Consider the following 24,404-nt stretch of genomic DNA (forward strand, 5'->3'; position numbering starts at 1 on the left):
TTTAAAGATTTCTTCTTTCAAACACATCAATAATGCTATATAACATTCGCTATTCCTTCTTTTCTCAAGATAATCTATGAATAAAATTCCTTGCACATTCTAAAATATGGAAGCCAAAACCTTGCCTGTTTGTGTCTTTAATTGCTTTGGACAGCTTTCACCTGCTACTGTCAACTCAGCCGACAACTGATTTGACTCCAGAGTGAATTTGTGATCCAAGTTTCATTCAATCTTACATATCTATGCAAAAAACTTCTTTTGTTGTACTGAAACAGTTGTACACAATGCTCTGAATTGTCAATGCAGTGTTGTTTTGACTGACTGTGAGCAAACATAGCACTCACTTTGAATGTAGTTTTCTTGATAAATACTCATGCAAAAATGGTGAATACACTTTTTTTTTTGATATCTTCAATTCCCTTACTCTCTCACGCAACTACAATTTACGATTGGCCAAAACAAGTTTGTGGACTTTTTAAAAAAAATTTTCTTAGACAACTGGCAGATTTAGGCATTTGAGCATTGAGTGTGTTTGTATGACCACATTTACATTCAGCATTCCTCCTCTTAACCATTGTTTCCAATGGTGCAGAGTCTGAATAACACTTCTCAATTTGCTTTGCTTGAACAGTATCGTTTCCCATCAGAAAGCAATGCTTTATTAATTCTCGAAATTTAGATTCTTCCACTATTTTGACAATTTTCAGCAATAGCTTCACTTAAGTAACTAATTTGTGAACTAAGAATCTGATTGGGCTCAAATTTTGACACATGCCATTTGAAGGTAAATGCTTTATAAAAATCACATGAATTTTTTTTATAATTAGTGAAACAATCTATGTGTCAGGCTCTAAACTTATTGAGTGATGTGTGTTGAACCACATTACTCACCTTTTCACTTAATAGAAGTGGTCCAAAATCCATAATGATTGGTTAGTTTCAGAGTGAATTATATATATATATATATATATATATATATATATATATATATATATATAGGGTTGACTACTTCATTTGGTCATACGTCAGGAACATCACCAACATGATCTCCCACAACAACACTAAAGCCAACCTGATTGCTGCCATCCGTTAATTATTCACCAAGCTCCCACCGTCAATTGTGGAAAAGGCATACTCCCAGTTTCTGACCTATATAGAGGCTGTGTTTGAGACTAAAGGTGGCTATATTGAATAGATGTCAGCTCTACTACATAATCAAGTTACCTGAATTGGTTTTCTTAAAAGTTTTAAAATAAAACTGTAGTGTTGTTTTCTTTAGGGTGACAACTTTAACGTTCTATCCTCTGTTTGTGTGTGTGTGTGTGTGCATATATATATATATATATATATATATATATATATATATATATATACACACACACACACACCTAACTTATATTTTGATGATTTTATTTGAGAAGGAAACATGAACATTTCTTGTAGCTTACTTTCAGAAAAAAATATTCATGCTACTCCTAACACATATTTCTTTCATTGCTTTATTCAATCCTAATTTCAATGACAAGCTTAATGTTAGGAATTGTAAAAAAAAACAAAAAAACATTCTAATTATTTGTACAATTTCGTTCAAATAAATATTTTAAATATCTAGTCATATAATACTTTGTCTTTACAGTTCTAATTGACTATGAAAATTAAAGCAATTTTTAACTTAAGAATGTTTTTGCCATTTGTTTATGCATGATAATTATGTTTGAAATAGAAAATAATTAGACATCAAAAGGGAAAAAATATTTTTGTTAATAATCGCAAAATATGTAATCAAATTCTAAAGTTAAAAAAACAAAGTAAAATTCTTATTGGAGAGTTGAAATTATCAAACTAATCCTAGAACAAATTTCAGATATCTTGTATTGAAGATATTTATTCCTTTCCCACAGTGAGAAACGTGATATAAGGGTCAGACAGTGGGATTTAAAAGTCATCGCTCCAAAGAAGAAGCACTCTGACCCTGCAAAAGGGTACCTGGGCAGCCTGTTTGGCATTCCCCGGTAGAGGCGCCTCATACAATTAGCAATAAGCTAACCCCTTCTCAAAGAGAGAAGGCAAAGCCTGGGAGAGGTTGGACCTCCTAGAAATGCACAGGACCAGCTTTATCTGCAATAAACAGGGAAAAGATCAATACACGAATGGTCTAGTCTCTGGTGATTTGGATTCATTTAATTTATAGTAATTTCACTTTATGTTTTCATAAATTGAAAAACAATACTGCTCCCAAGAAACAATTGTGCAAACAGTGTTTTGCATTTTATCAAGAAAAAACAAACATTACTTTGTCCACGATTCATTACAGGACAAAGTGGACTGGGAATGTTTTATACATGTTTTATGTTGTATACATCTATTATATAAATGTATTGAACAAACATTTACAAGGAGAATAAAATGTAATTTTGCACAAACTTCGGGTTGAATATTATTATTAATATCACTAATTAGTCTAATAATACTAAATTTTAATAAACATTTATAATCTGCTCTTTTTTTTGTTGTTTTTACGAATTAACATGCAGATTAATGACAATTAGCATTCACTAAGACAATAAAGTGAACATATAAAATGTATGTATTTATAGTTTTAATTAAACAGCATATGTTCTTATAATTAGATTTCGTTGGATAAGATAAACGCTGTGTGTCTATTGAATCTGTTGATCATTTTTCCAAAATGTTAATAAACTTTCAAAGTCAAATTGCAATATAAAGTCAGGTCTTCAATTTTCTTTATTTTTCCTTAAATATATACGACTGAAACCTATTTTGCATGTCATTGTGTACACTTCAATTGCACATGAATTCAGCTGGTCAGAGGAAAGGGTGAATAAATAATGTAAATAAAGAACAAAAAAAAGAGAAGTGGTAAGAGGCATAGAATGATATAAATAATAAGAGAAGGGGAAAGAGAGAGAGAGAGAGAGAGAGAGAGAGAGAGAGAGAAAGAGTTTATTATGACATATAACTCTTATAAAAAGATTGCTAAAGAAATTATATAATAATAAATATATATATATATATATATATATATATATATATAATTTAAAATCTTGTTATTAAAAATTTATTCAAATTTTACAAAAAAACAAACTTGTAAAGAAAGTATATACAATTTTAATTATCCGATAAGGAGTTCAAATAAACAAGAAACACCTAATTCCATGGAGTTTTGAAGAATGCAAATCTTCTCATCAGAGGGAAAAAGGTTTGCAAAATATACAATAAATTTTGCAGGTTAATGCATTAAAGGAAATAAACAATACGAAATTAATCATACTTGTATCAAAAAAAGTTATTTAACAGTTAGTGACAGTTTATGAGATTAAGAAAGCAAGAAACTGGAAAAAGGGAAAAAAAGGTATGGTAAAAGTTTAATGTGAAGGGCGGTAAAATTCAGAACAGGAAAAATACGGAATGGGTCCATTGAAAATCCATCGGTAATCCATAAGAAAATAGAATTATAAATGTCCAGAGTAAAATAACAGTTCCAGAAAAAAAACATCAAACCATGGAGAAGTGAAGTTCCATTTTTTAATTTTAATTTTTTTTTTTTTTACATAGGCATCACCACATTATCAAGGCCAAGAGGCCACTCAAGGATAAGGGTTAAAGAGTGTACAGTAGAAATTGGATATTATAGTAATCATTAGTAATGAAAATTTGGTAAAGTTGATAACTTATATGGAACGGCTCATCAAGAACTTATTTACGTTAGACTTGAACACAACCATATTGTAGTCAGCCGGAAAGCAGGAAAACGGAAGACAATTCCACAGGCGTGCAGTTATATATATAAAAACCGTTTTAAAGCAAATGAAAGTGTTAAAATTGAGACCCAACAAATATTTACCGAACGGGTCGCGGGTGGTCCAGCTTTCTTTAATAGTTGAAAGTTATAGAAGTACAGAGCCTCAAACAAGATGCCTTTTGGAATGGTTCTATTTATTTTACATTCAACCTTTCACATACTTATTAGAATTGTGGGAAAAATGATCATTAGATCTAAAAGACACAGAATATCTATCTATAAAACACAATATGAGGTAATAAAGCTCTAATTTTTGTTGTAATGTAGTTCTAATAACAAGTACAGGTTTATGCAGGGATGTTTGCTTTACAACTGCATTTAATGTATAGGTATAATTTCATTATTAATATATTTATGATATTTTTATAGAAAAGAAAGAAATGGCTGGATATTTTTATTCAATAATTAGACAATATAAAGACTGTTTTTATGTTAAACAAGTTTCAAATTCAGTAGATATTTTATAATGGCTGTGGAAATCATTTAATCATTTACATGTCAAAGTGGTTTATTTTGCATTTACTTATTGTAAGATGAAATAAAAGCTTCTAAAATATGTACCAATTTGTTTTTTGTTTGTTTTTGTTTTGTTTTTTTTTTCATTTTCAGACATTTAAAATTTTTCATGATTCAAGAACGAATTTAGTTTTTGGAATATTTTTAATCATAAAAAAAAAAAATCTAATGAAATAATTATAAGAAATTATTTTTTTTAAAAAATGAGAAATAAGGAAAGGAATTTTATCTTTTCTTTTTTTTAAATCAAAGAAATGTTTTAAAGTATACTAATTTCAATAGCAAATAATTAGCACTGGTATTTGATTAGAAAACTAAGGGGCGTTCCTAAAAGAAATGCCTCCTATTTTTTATTCTGCCAAAATGGATCAGAGTGGATTGCAAATTGCATTTTTATGATTACTGAACTTGTGTATTCATAATCTTAAAGTTTAATCTCTGTTGCAAATATTGACAGTGTGAGATTCTGAGAAAGCAACACCTGTCATGGACGTGCGTCAAAAGCAGAGACACGTCATTGAATTCCTGGCAAAAGTGCATTGAGAATGGTGGTGACTATGTAGAAAAATAAATTCTGGAGCACAAAAGGTCGCTCGTTTTTATGGTACCCGTCCCATCTTCGTAGTTCTTCAACTTAAAAAACAAAAAATAGGAGGCTTTACTTTTGGAACGACCCTTGTATATATGATTTTGCAAGTGGGTTCAAATCCTTCAACCGGTAGTAATTATCGTTTCCTACACTAAAGATTGCATAAGCATGAGACATTAATGTGTAGGTAAAATATTGAAAATAATATTGTTATTGCCTACTTAAACAAGGATAGGGCCGCTACAGAATTTATAAACAAGCCGTCAATTTATACGTAGCGTGACGTTGCAGACGTTGCTGTTGAACACCTTATAACTAAGCTTACTGTATATGGTTACTCATTTAACATAATACAGAATTTATATTCTTTGTTTTCCCTTGTTGATGGTGGCCTAGGATTTGAATACTAAACTGCGGAGTCAAAGGTTACTTCAACCAGCATTTCTTACACTAAAAATTGTATAAGCATGAAACACTAATGTCTGTCTGTAGGTAAAAATAATATTTAAAAAAATCATATATATATATATATATATATATATATATATATATATGCATTGGTCAAGAATTAAATTTAACAGTGAAAAAGGAAGATCAAAGTATCTTTCTAAAGAAATACCTTTTACATTCAACTACAAGTAAAACAAACTAAGAAGAACTAAGACTTAAAATTCATGCAGTAAAAAAGTAAAATGTTAAACAGTTATTCAATACTTTTGAGATACTTTCTCGATGTCGCTTCAGGCGAAAAATGAAAAGCATGAAAAAGAAAAATGAAGATACGGCTTGAAAATTTTCAAACTGAATGAAAACAATGCGGTGGTCGAAAAAAAAAAATTAATAAAATAAAATAAAGCAAAATTCACATAAGACTGTAAATAGAAAGGAGAGGGGGGAAAGGAAAAAAAGGTTAAAAAAAAAAAAATTATATAAACATGAATCTGATTTGATTAAGTGGGAAAAACTCCAGAAGCTAAAATAATAGTAAGACGATTTTTAGATATTTATAAAGATAATATGTAAATATTACGGTATGATTTTTAAATGCACCAGGGATTTTATATATAGAAGTGAGATTATTCCAAATATTATCTTTGTAATGATATGTGGTTATGATAGATAGAACCCAAGAAATAAGCTTTTCCTTCTTAATATTTTCAAATATGGATGCTAATAAAATTTCAAGGGAAACAAGTGCATATCTGGAGTAAAAGCAATAAATATCGAATACAAAATCTAACAAAAAAAAAAAAAAAAAAGCCAACTACAATACAGAATAAATATATTTAAAAAAAAAAAAATAATAATAAAGAAGCAAGTGTTTTTATTTCATATTCCAGCCACCAAACTGCAGTGAAAGAAATAATTGAAGCAAATATATCATCACTGTAAGAAATACAAAATTGACAAACAGAAAATCATAAACGGATTTGACAATATTCACTAAAGTTTATCGACTAAATAAACCAATGAAACATCATGCAGAAAAGAAAAGATTTCTACATAAACATATTTTAATTACTGAATTTGTATATTAACATTGATATTTGGATCAGCATATGAATTAATGGAAAAGTTCTTACATTTTATTCTAAAATTAGTTTGATAATGCAGTGATTACTTTCATTAGAATATACAGGGTAGCCCCAAAGTTACTGACCCATGAAAAAAAAAAATGTATAACTTTTTTGTTTCTAAATATTTTTCTCTTCTTTTTGCATAGTATTTAGAAGTGTCCTACCAACGTCACCATGAGCAGATATACCACAGAGAAGCAAACCCTCATTGTACAGTGGTACTTTTGAGTCGCATGGGTCAATTTCAGAAACGCAGCTTTCTTACCGTCGACATTTCAATATTTCAATAGTAAAGAAGCCCTGAGCAAAAACGCGATTTGAGAAATAATTAGCTGTTTTCAAGAGTGATAACAAGAATTGGGGCAAAGCTTGGAAGAAAAACCATTTGTTTCAACTAGAAAGTAATCATAACAAATTGGAGTTTACAAAGAATGTTTCACGAAATGGACGTTTCCTTAAAAAATATAGTTTGTACAACACCTCCAACCTCAGGATTGTGAACAAAGATTGGAATATGCTATGAGACTGCAAGATATTTAAAAAGGTCAGTAACTTTTGGGCTACACTATAGAACGAATTCTACATTAACGTATTCTAATTACTGATGACTTGCTGAATTTATATGTTTAAGTTGATATTTGACATAATGCCTAAGTTGACTGGAAATTGTAACTATTTTTAGTTAACTAAATAAATTGGATCAATATATGATTTAATGGAAAGGTTCACACATTTTGTCCTAAAATTACTAAGATAATGTACTAATTACCTTTCTTTAGAATATGGAACAGTTAAAACATTTGATAAAAAACATCTGTTAATAAAGTTAACAGATATTGATGCAATTTATACTCAGTGATGCTGTTAGGTGTGCATCCTACATCCCTCGCATCTTCTATATATATAAAGTGAAAATGTATGTATGTATGTGTGTGTGTGTGTGTGTGTGTGTGTGTGTGTGTGTGTGTGTGTGTGTGTGTGTGTGTGTTTGTATGTCTTGCAAAAACTTTCGACACGGATCACGGATTTTCACAAGATTGGTATCATTTTAAAGCTCGATCCTTCACCCGACAAATATAAAAAAATTGGCTAAAAACATTAAAAAATCATCAGTTTTCTACAGGGAAGGGTCAGCAAAAATCGTCATCTCATGACAAGCAAGTTCTACGCATTCGCAAATGACGTCGGAATACGATTTAGTCTAAATATTAAAAAAAAAAAACGACCTAATTTTGTCAACGTCATCTTAGCTCAGTTCATTAGATTACGGCCTCATTATCTAAAGGTTGTGGGTTCGAATTATGGTGTAAGATGCCTTTTTTTTCTTTTTTTTTTCGATTTTTAAAGGTTTAATATTGAAACAGGGTTATTTAAGCCATTTTTCACGGTCTATATTTTTTTGTTTTTATTTTTCAGCTTTTTTAAAGAAGTTTTAACGTTCGTTTTTCTGGTTTTTTTCCATCACATTCGCGTTTTTTTTTGTCTTTGTTTTTCTGATTTTTACATTTAACATCGTTTGTTTGCCTTACGTTAGTTTTTTTTTGTGTTTTTTTCGATTTTTTAAAGTTTTAACATTTAATTTATACTAGCGAAGGGGGGGTACCCAGCATTGCCCGGGTGTTTGGAGGTAAATCAAAACTCCGGGGAAGGGGGGGGGTTAAAATAATAAAAAAAAAGTTTTGGTTGGTGAGTATGAGGATCGAACCCGAACCCTTGAGGCAAAGTTGGAAATTAAAGTGTGAAAAAAAAAAAGTGTGACGTTAACCATTGGGCCACCACAACATACTAACGGAAACACGTTTTAATTTATTTAATTACTTAGCATTTGCAGGTGCACGTTTTAATGTCTTAATGAAGTCAACTTTGACTACGGGGTTTTTATTTTTATTTTCCCAAGATGTTGGGGGGGGGGGCAGCTCCCCTTGTCTAATTTGAGTAGCAATTGCCTGATATAAGGAAAATATTTCCACAATGATCAAAGCTGATTGCTTTCGGACATTCCTGGCGATGGTGACCGGAAAAATCCCGCCAGAATTAGTGTTGCTTTTCTTATAGGAAAAAGCCTAATCCACACGCGGCGAGTGAAAACTGTTGAATATTTATCTTCCCGAAGTCGAGCAAATAAAATAGACAGGCGAGCTCCATTGTTAACTCGGAGATATTATGATTTCTATGTGATATAAAGAGTTTTAAGAAGTTGCGAGCCGACTGAGCGCTTCTCTGAAAAAAAGCCTTTCTTGGACATACACAAAAAGCGAACATACATACACACATTTTCGCTTTTATATATATAGATAAAATATTTAATAATTTACTATTTAATATTTAAAAATATTTACTTTACTTATTCTTATGTTTTGATTACCCCCCCCTCCCCGCCCGAGCACACACACCTCTAAACACCCGGGCAACGCCGGGTACCCCCCTGCTAGTCTATCTATATATATAGAAAAGGCAAAATGTGTGTGACCATTTCGTGTATGTCTTCAAAAGGCTTTTCTCGCACACGCTCCCGGGGTCGTTGCTATCGCTTAAAACTGTGTATATAGGTTCTAGATAATAATATGTAGGATTTGGGAACGCATGTAGCTTATAGATTATTTACGTCGACTTTTACAAAATTATTGCTATTTTGGCTTCTCACGTGTTGATTGGGCTTTTTAGTATAAATATCTATATATATATAAAAGGCAAAATGTGTGTGACCATTTCGTGTATGTCTTCAAAAGGCTTTTCTCGCGCACGGTTCCGATGTCGTTACGATCGCTTACAACTGTTTATAAGGGTCCTAAATAATAATATGTACGATTTGGGAAAGTGCGTCACATCTAGATTTATTTACGTCGACTTTTACAAAATTATTACTATTTTGGCTTCTCGCGTGTTGATGAGGCTTTTTCGTATAAAAAGCGAAACTAATTCAAAGTTAACAACGAACAACGTTCTCGGCATTGTGCAGGAAATGTCCAGAAGCAATCAGCTTTGATCAATGTTGTACATCAGACAATTGTTATTCAATCCGGACAATTGGGAGCTAGTTGCCCTCCCCCCAACATCTGTTGGGGGAAAAAAACAAAAACAGTCAAACTCGGGTAAACAACTGCGTGACTTCTATTTGACCTTCTTAATTAGGTCAAATGGAAGCAGCAGAGTTAACTTTTATTGCGCACGCCTGTTTTTATAGTTTAATAAATAAATTCAAACCTGAGTATGTTGTATGTATGTCGCGGTGGCCTAATGGGTTACGTCGCCCGTTTTTTTTTTTCACACATTAATTTCCAACTCAAGGGTACGGGTTCGATTCTCATACTTACCTACCAAAACATTTTTTTATTTACCCCCCCCCCCCGGAGTTTTGATTTACCTCAAGACACCCGGGCATCGCCGGGTACCCCCCACTAGTATATATATAAAAGCGAAAATGTATCTATGTATGTATGTGTGTGTCTTTGTATGTCTCGCAAAAGCTTTCGACACGGGTCACGGATTTTTGCCAGGTAGGTATCATTTTAAAGTCCCAATCTTTGCCCAACAAATATTGAAAAATTGGCCAAAAACATTAATCCCTTCACCCTAAAATCATCAGTTTTGTCCAGGGAGGGATGCCGAAAAAATTGTTCCTTCATTTTCTCTGCTCCTGCTACTACGACAACGACGTCATGTTTGACCGGGAAAACGTTCGTGTTAGTTTTAACCACCTGCAAGTGTTTTTAAAGGTTTAATTTTATCTGTTATTAAGTGTATGTCTCTTTGGCGTAGGGGTAATGTGTCGGCCATTTTTTTTTTTCCGCCTTAGCCTCAATGTTTCGGGTTGGAGCCTGTTTTTCTACCTAAACTTTTTTTTTTCCTCTTTTACACCTATTTTTTCCTTTTTTTTTTTACGTTTGTTCGCTGTTTTGTATTTGTATTGGTTTTTCCAATTTTTCTTAACATTGTGTTTTTTTTTTAATAATATTAAAACAGGGTCACCCTCTCCTACATACACACCACCAACACCCGGGCAACGCCAGGTACCCCTGCTAGTATAATATAAATGCCTGATCCATGTTCCCAGCGCTGCACTTCAGTTACTCATGTAAAATGATATTTTTTTGGTCTTATAAAAATGCCAGCCTCCCTCCCAACAAGTTAATTTTTTTTTATCTTCATTACAAATGTATTTTCTTCCCATTGTGTTATGTCTACTACAATATATAAATTTCAAAGTGTTTCCTGACCTGAGAAAATTTACACATTTCAAATTCAGCTCTTATTCTGCAGATTATTGGAATGATGCCAACAATTTTATAATCAGATTGTGTTTGAACAATAACATACGTTACAATTTCAAAGAAAACAATTTGTTTTTTAAGGTTTCATCATAATTCTCCAAAAATACAATTTTTTAATTCAATTACTTTTTTATTGAGAATTAAAAAAAATTTTTTTTTTTTTCAAATATTTTTACAATTTAACAAACATATGAAAAAATAATATTAAGTTTGGGGGTGGGGGGAGCTGTATTTTAACACTTGGATTTGAATGCTAAAATCTTTTTGTGCTTTGCAGCTGAGAGCTCTGTTACTGGATCTATCATCAGGAGGAACCATTTCACAGTTTCGAACCCTATTCCTCGATGGCTTTTCTGAAGTCGCAAAGCCCCTCTGTCAGGAAGTGGTTATTTTTGCAGCACTCGTGTTATCTGCCCATAAATGATATCAAGCCAAAAAGACCTTTCAGCCATTGTAAGCAACTGATTGTGATTGCATTGTGGCATTATACGCAGCCTGCATATGACATCAACCCTATCTCCATCTTCCTTCTTTCATCATCCAAAATCCACCTCTCATTACAATTCGTATCATCCCTCTTTAGTGATATTGAATTATATACTTTCTCTACTATTTCCTGAAGATTTTCTCAATTCTGTTAGTTCAATTTATTAAGAAACTTTGGATTTCCTGGAGATACATTCAAACCACCACTTGTGGGTTGTATGGACTCATTAAAAACCTATCAGCATCACTGACTGTTATATAATATGTTTTTTTATTTTTTATTTTATAACCTTAAAATATTAACTTAGTCCATTATAATTGTTTCCACAAACAGATGAATTCACTGTTCAAATGAGAAAGGCGCTTCTCAATTGTAATGGACTAAGTTAATATTTTGAGCTTGTACAATAAAATTCATATTCAGCTCTACTAACGCATTGAGCACTTTTTATCCTGTTTTTTTTACCACTTATACCATATATATATATATATATATATATATATATATATATATATATATATATACACATGAACCATTGAGAATTTTCATTTATATGTATTACAAAAAAAAACGTAAGTTTTTTGCTGTCAAACAAAATTCTTTATCTGCTTAAATTTAATCATGTAGGAATACAAAAAATAGAAAAGTTCTTGTAAAGATTATAACCATTGAACGACTTTTTTTTTTTAAATATTTTAAACAAACAAAGATGACACCAACAGATAGGAGAGACAACATACATGCAATACAAGTATATAAAGTTATGAAGAACATTTAGAGATTTCCATTTTGTATGTACATTGACATTTACAAACATTCAACATACATTAATCACCAAGAAACAGGACATCAACAGAAAAGAAATTATTGGAAAAAACTGAAACAGATATTTCAAGTAAAAATCTATAAATATTAAAAACATATATATGTATGTTGATATCAGTATAATGTATTTCAAAGATTTCAAATTATATTTTATAGAAATTGTTTAAAGTTTTTGCAAAAGAGTTTTCAAAAATCAGTTAGTAAAAAAATAATAGTTTTATTTCTTTTAAAATTAAAAAGTTTTCTGTTGATCTTTTTTTTTTTTTTGAAGCGCCAGTAGCAAAAAGTGAGAGAAACATTTTTTTTAAATCTATTTTTCATAATTAAATTTAAAGAAAGATTGTAAGTAATTTTTAAAGGAAAATTAAAAAGGAGAGAAAATAACATTGGAAATCATAAGAACACCATAACCTGTGTAAAATATTATCACCTTCACTGTAAAAGTCATAAAAGAAACTATTCTTCAATTTTATTCCGTTCGACTTATTGATTCAAATCGTCTGACAACTTTACCACTCCAACAAAGGTTATGATTGGCCCACACTTCAACCAATTCGTCCACCAAAGGAAAATACATTTAATCACTTTTACACTGATGTCTTAAATTTGTAAAGTGACACCATTCAGACTGTCTGAGATTTTGGCACCACATATTCAGTGAATCATAGAATTCTTATTTCTTCCAAGTCGCATTTTGTTGCCAATGCCGGAGGGGGGGGGTCGCACTCAATTCAATATGAGGCTATTAACTATCAATCAAACGTCTTATATGTCATCAAATGTTTTAGATGTATATTTGCTAAACATACAGTTTTTTAAATATAAATTTTTATATAACCAATATACATGTTATAAGGAATGTCAGTTTCCAAATTTATCATAGCAATTTTCAAGAGTGACAATCCAAGCTGGAATTTAATTTGGGCCAGACTTGTTCAATAACAATTTTATTTCTTTTAATATTCTGTTATTGTCAAAAGTGACTATAATTTTTTTTTTCTAACGTTTTTACTAAGGGACAAAAACTAAAACTAAGTTAGGCCTCCAGTGCGCTGCTGGAATGATCTCTTCCTCAGAAGATTCAAAGGTTAAGTAATGTTTGGTTATGTGATTATTTTGATTTGAAAAATTTAAAAATTAAAAGATATATATATATATAAGTTTCAGAATGAATAAATGACAATTAGTTTAAAGAAAAAGAAAATGAAAGAGAAAGTTAAAAGATAACCATGATACCAACAAACAATAAACAAAAAAGACAAGACAAATGAAACGTGAACAGCTAATATGATTATTACCTTTATGTACAAATGCTGATCTATGAATGGCTGAAATGAAACAGATGTAAACAGGCTTAATGATGGTTTCAAAGGGAAAGTTATGGTTGTTTAGCATGAAAGTGGTCAGAAGGAAAAATAATTTTAAACAACTGATGGAAAAAAAAAAATCTGTGCAAATATAAAAATCAAATTTCTTTGTCATTTTCACGTCTAGGACCAAGTACAAATTAGGCACTCCAGCTCAAAGAAATGAGTTTAGCATGACATGATAACTGATATCAATCAAATGCCACACACACAAATAATACATTTTCAAATCGACTTGTTAAGAATAACATTCTTTTTCATTAAAAAGAAAAATGATTTGCTACGATTTGTAACTTTTCTAACTTTAAAAATTACAAAAGTGTTCATTAAAAAAACATCAGATAGCATCATTTTCATCTCATTCCTTCCAGTTGCTATCATAATTGGATCATCAAATCTATACTTGATCCCCATGTCAATCTACCAATTAGACTATGATCTGATAACAGTATGAAAAAATCATTTCTCAAGGAAATGTGATTCTCATCTTTATACTCAACAATTTTTTTTTTTTATACTAGTACTGCCGTTCTGTCATTAATAACTGCGTTTCTCTAAAAGAACCTAAACTAATGTTTATATTAAAAAAATTATTGAGTATTGAAGTATTAGAAGTCAAAAAGACAAAGTTGATCAATCATTATGAAATTTGCTCATCCTAGAACTAGACAGAAATACAAAATAATTATTTTAGGAATCACATAAAAATGATAACAATAATCATTTGAATAACTTAAATTATTATTATTATTTAACATGCAGAGTTTTAAGGGACACTTTATATTCAGGAAACTATATGAAACGTTCAAATAACCCAACTACTCGAATTGAAACATTCATAATCATTTCATATTGGCCATTTTATTTCTTTCTATCCATATTGTAAGATTTTAAAAGTATAACCGACTTAATTTATTGCTTGATAAAATCATCAATTCAGAAATTTTCATTAATTTTCTTTTTTTTTTTTATGTGTATGTGTAACATTAATTATTATCAAAACAAAAGTAAAGAGAAAACAAGTTCACCAAAGATGAAATAATATATTCCTTTCTTCCCTCTCTCTTGGTCCCCTCAAGCCAATACACATTTAACCCTATAAGAATGGATATGCAGGACAGGAGATGAATCAAACAAAGTAGCCATTTTAAAATACATATTTTTATGCAGCAAAACATGTTGCTAAAGACTTGAACGTTTTAAGCAATTTGTGACAAAATCTCATGTTGGGAAAATCATCAACCATATTTTTTGTGGATTAAAAAAAAAATGCAGTAGTTTAACACAGAGCTGTTTCATGGATTAAGCAATAACCCACTTAAAAAAATCAAGAATCAATTTTGGACAATTAGTGAATCACTTATTTTATTACAGAACTGACCTGAATGGGGTCTAAGTTGTGAAACTTCTAATAATTATAAATGTGGGCCCCAAAACGTGATGAACTGAACTATTTTGCTTTTTGAATTTCTGGAAAATAATTTATCTTTAGTTGATGAATTTCCAGATAAGGATTTGGCTCATCTTTTTCTTTTTTTTTTTTTTTACAAGAGAGTTATCACTTATCCTCAAGTCGCCTTCGGGCTGTGATAAGAATTAATAAATGTAAGGTGCTAGTGTGGTAATCGTTAATGGTGTAGATTGGGTAGAATTTGATTATTTATGGGGACAACTCAACAAGAACTTGTTTACATTAAACTTGAAGTTTACTATATTGTAATCAACAAATCTTCAACAAATGAACCTTCATTGGTACATGTAGCACATACTGTATTTCACCTCACTTGCACATCTTTCTTTTATTTTTCATAAGTCTTTTTATTAAAATTGGTTTGACTTTTACCCCTTGTGTCATTTTTTACCCTAGTGATATCAGATTTTATATATCGGATCATTTCACCCAGATAAATCACCCAACTAATTTAATAAACCAGTTATCACACAACAAATTAATGTATGTATCAGTGCACAGAGAACTAATAATACTGTCATACTTCCGGTCATAAGAACACACACACATTATATATATACCTATTTACTATGCCTCCCCACGGGACAGAGTTAGACACCAGGGTCGTTTTTTAACGTGGAGAAAAGGCACAAAAATAAAAAATTGTCTCAGTCGTGAAGGATTTCTCCTCCACCGAAAGAGGACAAGAAATCGAAGTGCAGCATCTGAAGAACAGATACTACACTTTGATCTTGACCAAAATAGTGAAGGTTTTCTTTTTTCTGAATTCATTTTAGGCAGTCGAACTTGCTTTTTGCTTTTCCTCACCACTTAAAATATTTTTATTCAAGAACTAGAAAAAGTAAATGTTTTACTCACTAACTTCTTCATGATAGCATAGAAGTACACACACACATTGGTCTTTACTATAGAGTGGCAGATTGAGAAGACTTGTTAGATACCTGAAAAAGTTGATAAAAACTCAAATGCTATGAAACATCCTTTCTTTCAACAACATTTGTTTAAATAAGTATTCGCTACTCATATATAAATTGTGTGCGTAAGTATATTTAAAGAAAGATGAAGATGAGCCATTTGTTACAAGGTAAAACTTCAATTCCAACTAACCTGAGACGGATTATTGGAATGAATATAAAAAAATATGTTGTTTAAGAACATTTTTGAGCTTATTATTTTAAAATTTATAGAATCTTACAGAAAACGAAATTGTGTCATCGACTTATGGGACGAAAATATATGAAGAATTGGCAATTAACCTCCTTGAGTTGCATTCAGCGTCGAACCCCTTCCCCAGTCATTTTTCATGTGAGATAGACACTCACATGCTGACTTTGAAACAGAACATGATGACAAATTCAGAGTGCGAACTCTTCTTAGAAGTAGCAAGAACCAGTTGTTGCTAATTCCCTGGGTATTGGTAATCATTTCTAAGTGTTTATCACATCCCTGGCTCAGGCGAGGAGCAATATTTGATGATAGCATTAAATAAGCAAATATTTTCTTCTTTCAAATATAATCACAGCATATAACCAGAAATTATCAGAGCAAAAATAGGTTGCAAAAATATGTTCAATCAATCATTTGTTAAAACAAATACAGAAAATGTAAATTATTACATATCTGATTAAATGAGAAATTTTAATTGGAATAGTTTTGTAAGTTGTCAAAACTTATTTTAAAGAAAATGTATGTATGTATGTATGTATATATATATATATATATATATATATATATATATATATAAGTGATATTAAGTCATGGTTGGGAACTTTGGGCAGACCTGAAGCCCCTCTCCTCACCTCTAGATTTTATTTTCGTCTTTTTTCATTTTTTTCTCCAGCAGATTATTATCGAATGGTCACTAGTCTACTAGATTATGAAAAAAAAAAAAACAAAACAATGAAAAAGAAGTTACTATTTAAATATTTGTAAGCCGTGCTCAGTTTCTAATGCAATGTTCTAGTAAACATTTTTAGGCGATATTTTGCAAATTTAGATTTTTTAATTTTAATTTATAATTTGGTCTTATTTTGAATTTTGCTTCATCAGATTATTTTATATACATATTTATGGTTATCTTCAAGTTTTGTCACCCGACACTTACAAACGTTTTGCCCTGACAAAATTTAACTATTTATTATTTTCAAATTTTTTTTCTTTTTTTGATACGCATTCTTCAAGTTTCGTTACCCAATGTTTGTTTTCATGCGTGCATTCAATTTTTATAAAAGTCAAAAAAAGGCCAAATTGATCAAAAAAAAAAATATATATATATATATATATATATATAATATGTACATTATTTTATTTAATTTAAGTAAACAAAATTAACATAAGTTGCTACAATAAATTTACAGTTTTAATCTTAAAAATATCATCAGGCAACAAGAGACCTCTGGTCTTATTCAAAGTCTGATGACCCTGATTAAATGACTGGCCTCAAATAAGACCAGAGGTCTCTTGTTACCTGACGATGTCTTAAGACTGAAACAGTAAATTTATTGTAGTAATTTTGTTTACCTAAATTGAATAAAATAATATCTTGCTCTTTTTAATTGAACACTATCAACAACGTTGTTGAAATTCAGTGGTCCTTACTTTTGAATATTTTTAATCTGGAATATATATATATATATATATAGTTATGAGTATTCTATAAATATTAGTACTAATATTCATATTCCTTTGGAGCTTACAGAATTACTCATTTAGTAAACTCTGTGTGTGTGTGTGTGTGTGTGTGTGTGTGTGTGTGTGTGTGTGTGTGTGTGTGTGTGTGTGTGTGTGTGTGTGTGTGTGTGTGTGTGTGTGTGTGTTGGTCGGCACTAACCCTATTCGGGTTTAACTGGCTTCCTCTAAAGGAGAAAGTTTCATGAGAGTATGAAATTCACAAGCGGTTCCCAGTTGTATGTATATCCCTATTAGGGGAGATGACGACGTCCTCCTACATACAGCGCTTGGAATTCCCAAATTGAAGACCCATTTTAGTAATAACCAGACTTAACGTTGCTTAACTTTAGTGATCTGACAGGAACTGGCGTGTCAACGTGATTATGGCATACATATACAGTGTAGTATAATAATTCTCCAAATTTCAAATATCAAGTTTTCTCAGTTGGTCATTTATTACTTTTCAAAAGATATCCATTATATTATTGTTTCATATTGTGACTAACAAGTCTACAAAAATAGGCATTCATTTAGCTTGGACTTTTTTCTAAATTTACAACATTTATACAAAAAAAATCTTTTTCATTATACAAAAACTTTATATACAAACCAAGTACGTTTCAAGTAAATGATTAAGACACACACACACACACACACATATATATATAGGACGACAAAAATATTTTTAATATGAAATAGACATCATCCAATCTCATGGCACCATGACAAATAGGCACTGTCCAGTTGTATGACACCATATCAAAGACGCAGTTAGACAATATCATGTCAAATACACTATATACAGTCAGACAGCGTCAAATCAAATATGCACCATCCAGTCGGTCAGTATCGTGTCAAATACGCACTGTCTACTCAGTAGAAACTATGTCAAATATGCATCATCTAATCATACAATGCGATATTAAATATACAACTGATATGGTGAGGTATTTATTTGGTGCAATATGAATTGATAAATTAAGTTAAATTAATTATGAGATAATTAAAAGAAATCGGAGGCAAACACACTTGGGATGACAAATATTATTTCTGCTTGCAAAAATTTTGTAGTTATATTCAAATCATAATTATGAAAGGTTATATTCCTCATGTTTGGATGACATGACAACTGAACAGAAAGTAGTCAAATTAAACAATGTCATATTTCAAATAACAATTTGTATGGTTATATTTCTTAGGTAAAACAGACAACTGAAGAAAAGCATTTGCTTTGATTTAACTGAATTATCAAAAATCATTTTTAACTAAGATTGATTCTTAAAAAGTCGTTTGGCAAATTAAAAAGGATATGGTTGTGAACCTGTCATAGTTGCTTTGGAGGCTGGTAAATTTAATGATATTAAAGCAATAGATCTTATTTATGAATTGAAAAGATAAAAAAAAAATATATCCAGTCAACAACTAAACTGTGTTTATGATTTGAAAGGTTACAGGTGGCACTAGTCATATCTGATAAGCATATTTACCTATCAATAAATAAGAAGTCATACTAATGGTGAAATAAGATCACATTCAGATACTGTAATTTGACTGAAGTATCCATTTTCAAAGGCTCTCATTGACTGAACAATCATAGGATAACAAAAAATGTGACAAAGCCTGTGATTGGTTAGCCAATCAAATACTTGTGTTGTGAAAGTTTTCAATAAAAGAATTGACACTTGAAAAGCTCAACAGAAGACAGTTGGTCAGTTTGACAAACTAAGAGGAACCTAATTTGGTGAACAATCTTGAAACCAGCTATAAAAGACTCAGATGAATTCTTACCATTAGAAACTGAGAACCTCTTACAAATATTTAAATATTCTTTTTCATTTTTTTTTTTTAACATATAATCTAGTAGACTAGTGTTCATTTTTTAATAATCCGCTGAAAAAAAATTGAAAAAAAGACGAAAAATAAAAAATATAGAGGGGGGGGGGGTAAGGTCCGCCCAAAGTTCCCAACCATGATTTAGTATCATTTAAATTTCTTAATTTGTCTTTTCTTGCCAACAAGAGTAACAATTTTTCTTTTTTAATATTGTTATCCATCTGTTTCAATAAATATTTGTTATTATTTACAGTGAATGTTTCTTGTATTTGGGCTGCTGACAGATCCAACCTTATTCAAACCTCAACTAAGTTGCAAACATCAAATTTCTGCAAATTTTTTAAGCACAGCCTGAGTGTAGAACGTTTGAGAGAGCAATCAGTTGGAATGCACGCAGTCCCTGTAGCACTGGGCCACATTGTCCAGTCATATACATCATGTCAAATAGGCATTTTTTAATGATGTTATTATGAAAAATAGCCTTTACTCAATACATATAAGTTTTTTCTCTTTCTTTCATTGTGAACACTATTTTTCTATTGTACACAATTTGAATGCATGCTATTAATTGAAGGCAAATTGTTTATTTTATTGGTAGCTGAAAAGAAATTCAGGGTTCATACACTTATTGGTATGTAATTGAAAACAATAAGAATTCATAAATTTTAAATGCAGTATCTTCAATTCCATAATAGTATCCATTACACCAATTATGCACTCAACAAGTAATCTTGTTTTTACAATAGATATAGAGTTTTGCATTGAAAGACTACAGATTTAACTGCCAAACAGGCAAATCTGGTTACTGTATCAACAAAAATCTGTTTAAAAACTGGAAAAAGTCAATCTTTTAATAGCACACCTACCCTAGATTATATAAATGAGAAACAACTGGTATAAGTGACAAGTTATTGAAGACAAAAAAAAATGGTTTTAAACCAAATGCCACAACAACAATAAAGGTTATGCTCTCAATGTAAACATATTCAAAAAAAGACAATATATCATAGAACTGGTAAGCATGAAGGTTTTTAGATGGTTATCATTCCTATCTATAAAATAAATTCTATAAATTCTTGCATAAGTTTTTTCTTTTGTAAATAATCTGTTGCTTATAACATTTCTAATTAAACAATAATTAGATAAAATTATTTCTAACAATGTATTCTTATGAATCAGTGATTTTATTTCATTATATGTTAAATGTAAAAATTCCATTTTATTCATTTAGTAATAATGAGTATATTTTCAATGTTTCAGATTTTTTTTTTTTTTTTTTTTTACATTAGTAGTGCAAACATTTCCAGAGAAAGTTAAATTCAAATACAACAGTAGAGCATCAAGTTTTCCTTAATATATTATTTTCTACAAAGCACATAAAAAGACATTTTTAAATATTTGGGCATAAATCAAACATAAAATTGAGTTAGTTTTCTAAATAACAATGTAACTGCCAAATTGATATTTGATTCTAACTAGTCTGTCATTTTCAGTAAATATCACCGTTTTGTTTACACAACATGATAAAAATTCCAATAGATTTCATCGCTTACATATTCTATCCAATCCATAGATCTTAATTTAGCTACATTTGTTACCAATATGCAATGGTCATCAAAATCTGTTTGGTTGTGAGTAATGCTGTAACACATTTTACTTTATATGAAACCAAACATTAGGAACTTGCCTCCTCTTCTTATTCTATGGTGGTAATGATGGTGATGATTATAATAACAATAATAATAACAACAACTATAATATAACTGTTACTGTGAGATTTATTTGGTGAGTTTCTATCAGTATTTTGTTTCATTTTCAAGTTTTAACTGATTAAGTTTCCCCAGATAACCTTCTATGCGAGCTATTTTGTTTTTGTTCTAACTTGGAAACTCGTCATTACTTGTATTTCCAAATTTAAAAAAACGCTTTAAAATAAGTTAAAACACAAAAAAAACTTATCCAGATAGGTAGAAGAGTAACTTATATTGTCTTTGATAGCATTTATTTGTTATATATTTATTTTTTTTACCACATTTTGGTATGTTGCCTATAATAAAATATGCCCAATATATTTTTCAATTAGACCTTCCTCACCTTCAGCTTCGTTTATTTATTTCACTTTTTATTAACAAACTTTTCACATCGAAAGTAAACATCTTTATAAAAAAAAATTATTTGCAAATTTCTTCTTATTTCTTTATTTTGATTTCCTCATTCTGAATGAAAAAAGCTAATGATATTCCAAAATCTAACTTGCACACGTTTCCACAATACGTTAACAAAGAAAAAAATAATGAAGGTGTAGAAGAAAGGCTAGAAAAACTGCCCCCCCCCCGCCCTCAGTTTTTAGGAAAAATTGCCAGAGGTAAATATTAATTGCGATAAATAATCGATTAATAGGGGTGCAGTCAAAGGATGGATTTCTTTGGTTTAGGAGATAAAAATAAAATAATACTTTTGTCTGTGGATATTAACTTTAATACATGTTAGAAATCCCTTTCAAATTCAGTTTAAAGGCTTCAAAATCAATTTCAAACTATAGATAAACATTGTGTCTCAGATTAATTTTTTAGGTCTATTATATAAATCCATAAATCCAAATTAAAAAAATGGGCGACTTTCTAAGAAAGACATTGGTTCTCTGAGGCGGAGACGTTAACCTTAATATATCATTTAAAAAATCAACAATAAAACCACGCAAACCGATAAACGATAAAAATGAAGCAGTAAATTGTCTATCATAGCATCATATCATAGCGCTGGACTGAAATACATAAGGTCCAAGGTTCGAATCCTAACAGTCAAGCTACGCTGAAGAGGAGTAGGGCTCCAAAACACGCGTGTCCGTAGATTACCGTTTTAAAAAAATAATAAATCTATATATCTATAAAAGTGAAAGTGTCTGTGTATCTGTGTGTGTGTGTACATTTCCCTACGCAATAACTGTCAACAGACTCGAAATTTGATATACAGGGTACTGAGATTTGGGAAAATCGATGTGATCGGTTTTTGGCCAGATCTTTGGCGATTAAGGGATCAAAATTCAACGATTTGACCTTTGAGAACTCTATCAAACTCCTCCGACAATTTTGGGTCTAAACACTTGAAATTTTAGATATAGGTTCATTGGACATGGATCTAACTATAACTTAATATGAGCCCAAAACAATAAATTTTAAGGGGTCATATATGGGATCAAAGTTTAAAAAATGACCGTTTTTTATTTATTTTTTGCTCAGCATACACCGCCAAACACCCGGGCACCCATGCTAGTATATATATGTGTGTGTGTGTGTGTGTGTGTGTGTATATGTTTGTGTGAGATAAACTCTGAAACTAATTAATCGACCATTATGAATTCTAGAACACAACTGCTAGTCCTAAGGATAGGCAATGTGTGATATAATTAGTTTGGTGAAGTTTTATACAGTAGGTAAGTGTTCGAAGTTCTTTTGTGAAAATTTAGATTCATCAGATTTTGATGAAATCTTAAACATTAGACATGAATCAACGAATATTTTCAAAACAGTTTCTTTGAATATTTTAAAGGGTGTTAGAGGTCATGATAAGGTCATTAACTTCCATTTGAAAGTTTAAACATTTCAGGTTTGCATGAAATTTAATTTATAGTTATTAGACCAATTAAGCAAGATTCATTGAATTTCAATTTCTTCTTAAGATTTTTTTAAGTTTCCATCAAAAATTTTCAACATTATTTTTAATCAAAATCATTTAATGCATTTTATCAAGATTTGACAACTGAATTTTTTCTGTTGTTACCCATTGTTTTGCCGTCAATATTTCTTTCACACATGTAGGAGTTTCAAAATAAAATAAAAAATATGTAAATTTGATAGCAAAATAATAAATGACAAGGCTGCTATAAAGAATGTGGGCTCTCTCTATCATGCTAGAAAGTTACTTACGCATGAGAGCATCCTGTACTGTACAAGACCACCATTCGCCCATGTATGGAGTATTGTTGCCACATTTGGGCTGGTGCATCAACTACTAGTCTCTCACTCTTAAAAGGGTTCAAATGAGAGTTGCCAACCCAATAGGTCCTGCACCGTCAGCTAGGCTTCAACGTCTGTCTCATCAACAAAATGTTGTATCCTTTTGCTTGCTTTACAAGTATTTTAGTGGTACGTGTTCCGATGAACTATAAGCCCTTGTACCTCCTCAACGTAAATACCCCCCCCCCCCAACAAGCAGCAAAATCCCAACCTTACACAGTAGAGATCTGCAGATACCAGAAAGCCTTCTGCTCTAATAGTTTCTTCCCTTGGGCTGCTAGACTTTGAAATCTCCTTTTGGGTTCCTGCTTCCCTGACTGTACCAACATGCAAAAGTCCAAGTGTAATCAAAATGGCACCGTATTTTTTTGGGGTGAAAATGTAATTAAAAAAAAAAAAAAAAAAATAGAAAAATAAATTTCTTGACTTTTATATTATTCTTATGCAAATATTTCATTCCAGGCTTTTCTTGTATAAACATGTTTCATTCTATTACTACTTGAAAAAAAAAATGTCTGCAATGTTATTTGTACGGATAATACTCTGAATTCACTGGCAGAGTTTTATTTTTATTAAATGCAAAAGTTTTGTAAATCTTTTTCCTTATTTGAAAGTAGGATTAGAATATATTCCAGAAATAGATATTCAACAAAAAAACGTTAACAGAAATATTCTTTGATAAAGATTACAAATTGTGCTGCTGTAATAAATGGTTGGAGTTTTTTGTTTGCTTTTTTTTCTTCTTCTTTCTTTGAAGATTGTAAGCTGCCAACATTCCCCTGCTTTTTATTGAAACCAACCGGGAGCTCTTTTTAGTATCCTTGCTGTTCCCTTAAGTGCAATTGTCTGGATTTCTCTTGCACTTGGTCTAGCAGGTATATTAGTTAGGAAGGAATTCAGGTTCTCCTTCATAAGTCCTGTAGCACCTATAATAACTGGTATGATTGATATCTCCCTAA

The 24,404-nt window shown here is 30.7% G+C and overlaps 1 protein-coding gene across 13 annotated transcripts in view; it reads right to left on the reverse strand.

Moving 5' to 3' along the window:
- LOC145255607 (SLAIN motif-containing protein 2-like) overlaps positions 1-24,404 on the reverse strand; it is a 291,352-nt gene that overhangs the window by 73,982 nt on the left and 192,966 nt on the right. For 5 of the 13 annotated variants that reach the window (XM_080114194.1, XM_080114142.1, XM_080114176.1 and 2 more), the window contains exons 4-5: positions 13,387-13,416; positions 5,643-5,666 (exon numbers count right to left, since the gene is read on the reverse strand). The exons of 3 other annotated variants lie outside the window; for them this stretch is intronic. In XM_080114194.1, coding sequence (XP_079970320.1) covers positions 5,643-5,666; positions 13,387-13,416 — 54 coding nt within the window. The remainder of the gene's footprint in view (positions 1-5,642; positions 5,667-13,386; positions 13,417-24,404) is intronic. 5 more of the 13 variants (XM_080114160.1, XM_080114151.1, XM_080114186.1 and 2 more) reach the window with 1 other exon arrangement.

Source organism: Euprymna scolopes, chromosome 3, assembly GCF_053919585.1.
Source record: "Euprymna scolopes isolate OS-2025 chromosome 3, ASM5391958v1, whole genome shotgun sequence".
In the NCBI taxonomy this organism is placed as follows: domain Eukaryota; kingdom Metazoa; phylum Mollusca; class Cephalopoda; order Sepiida; family Sepiolidae; genus Euprymna; species Euprymna scolopes.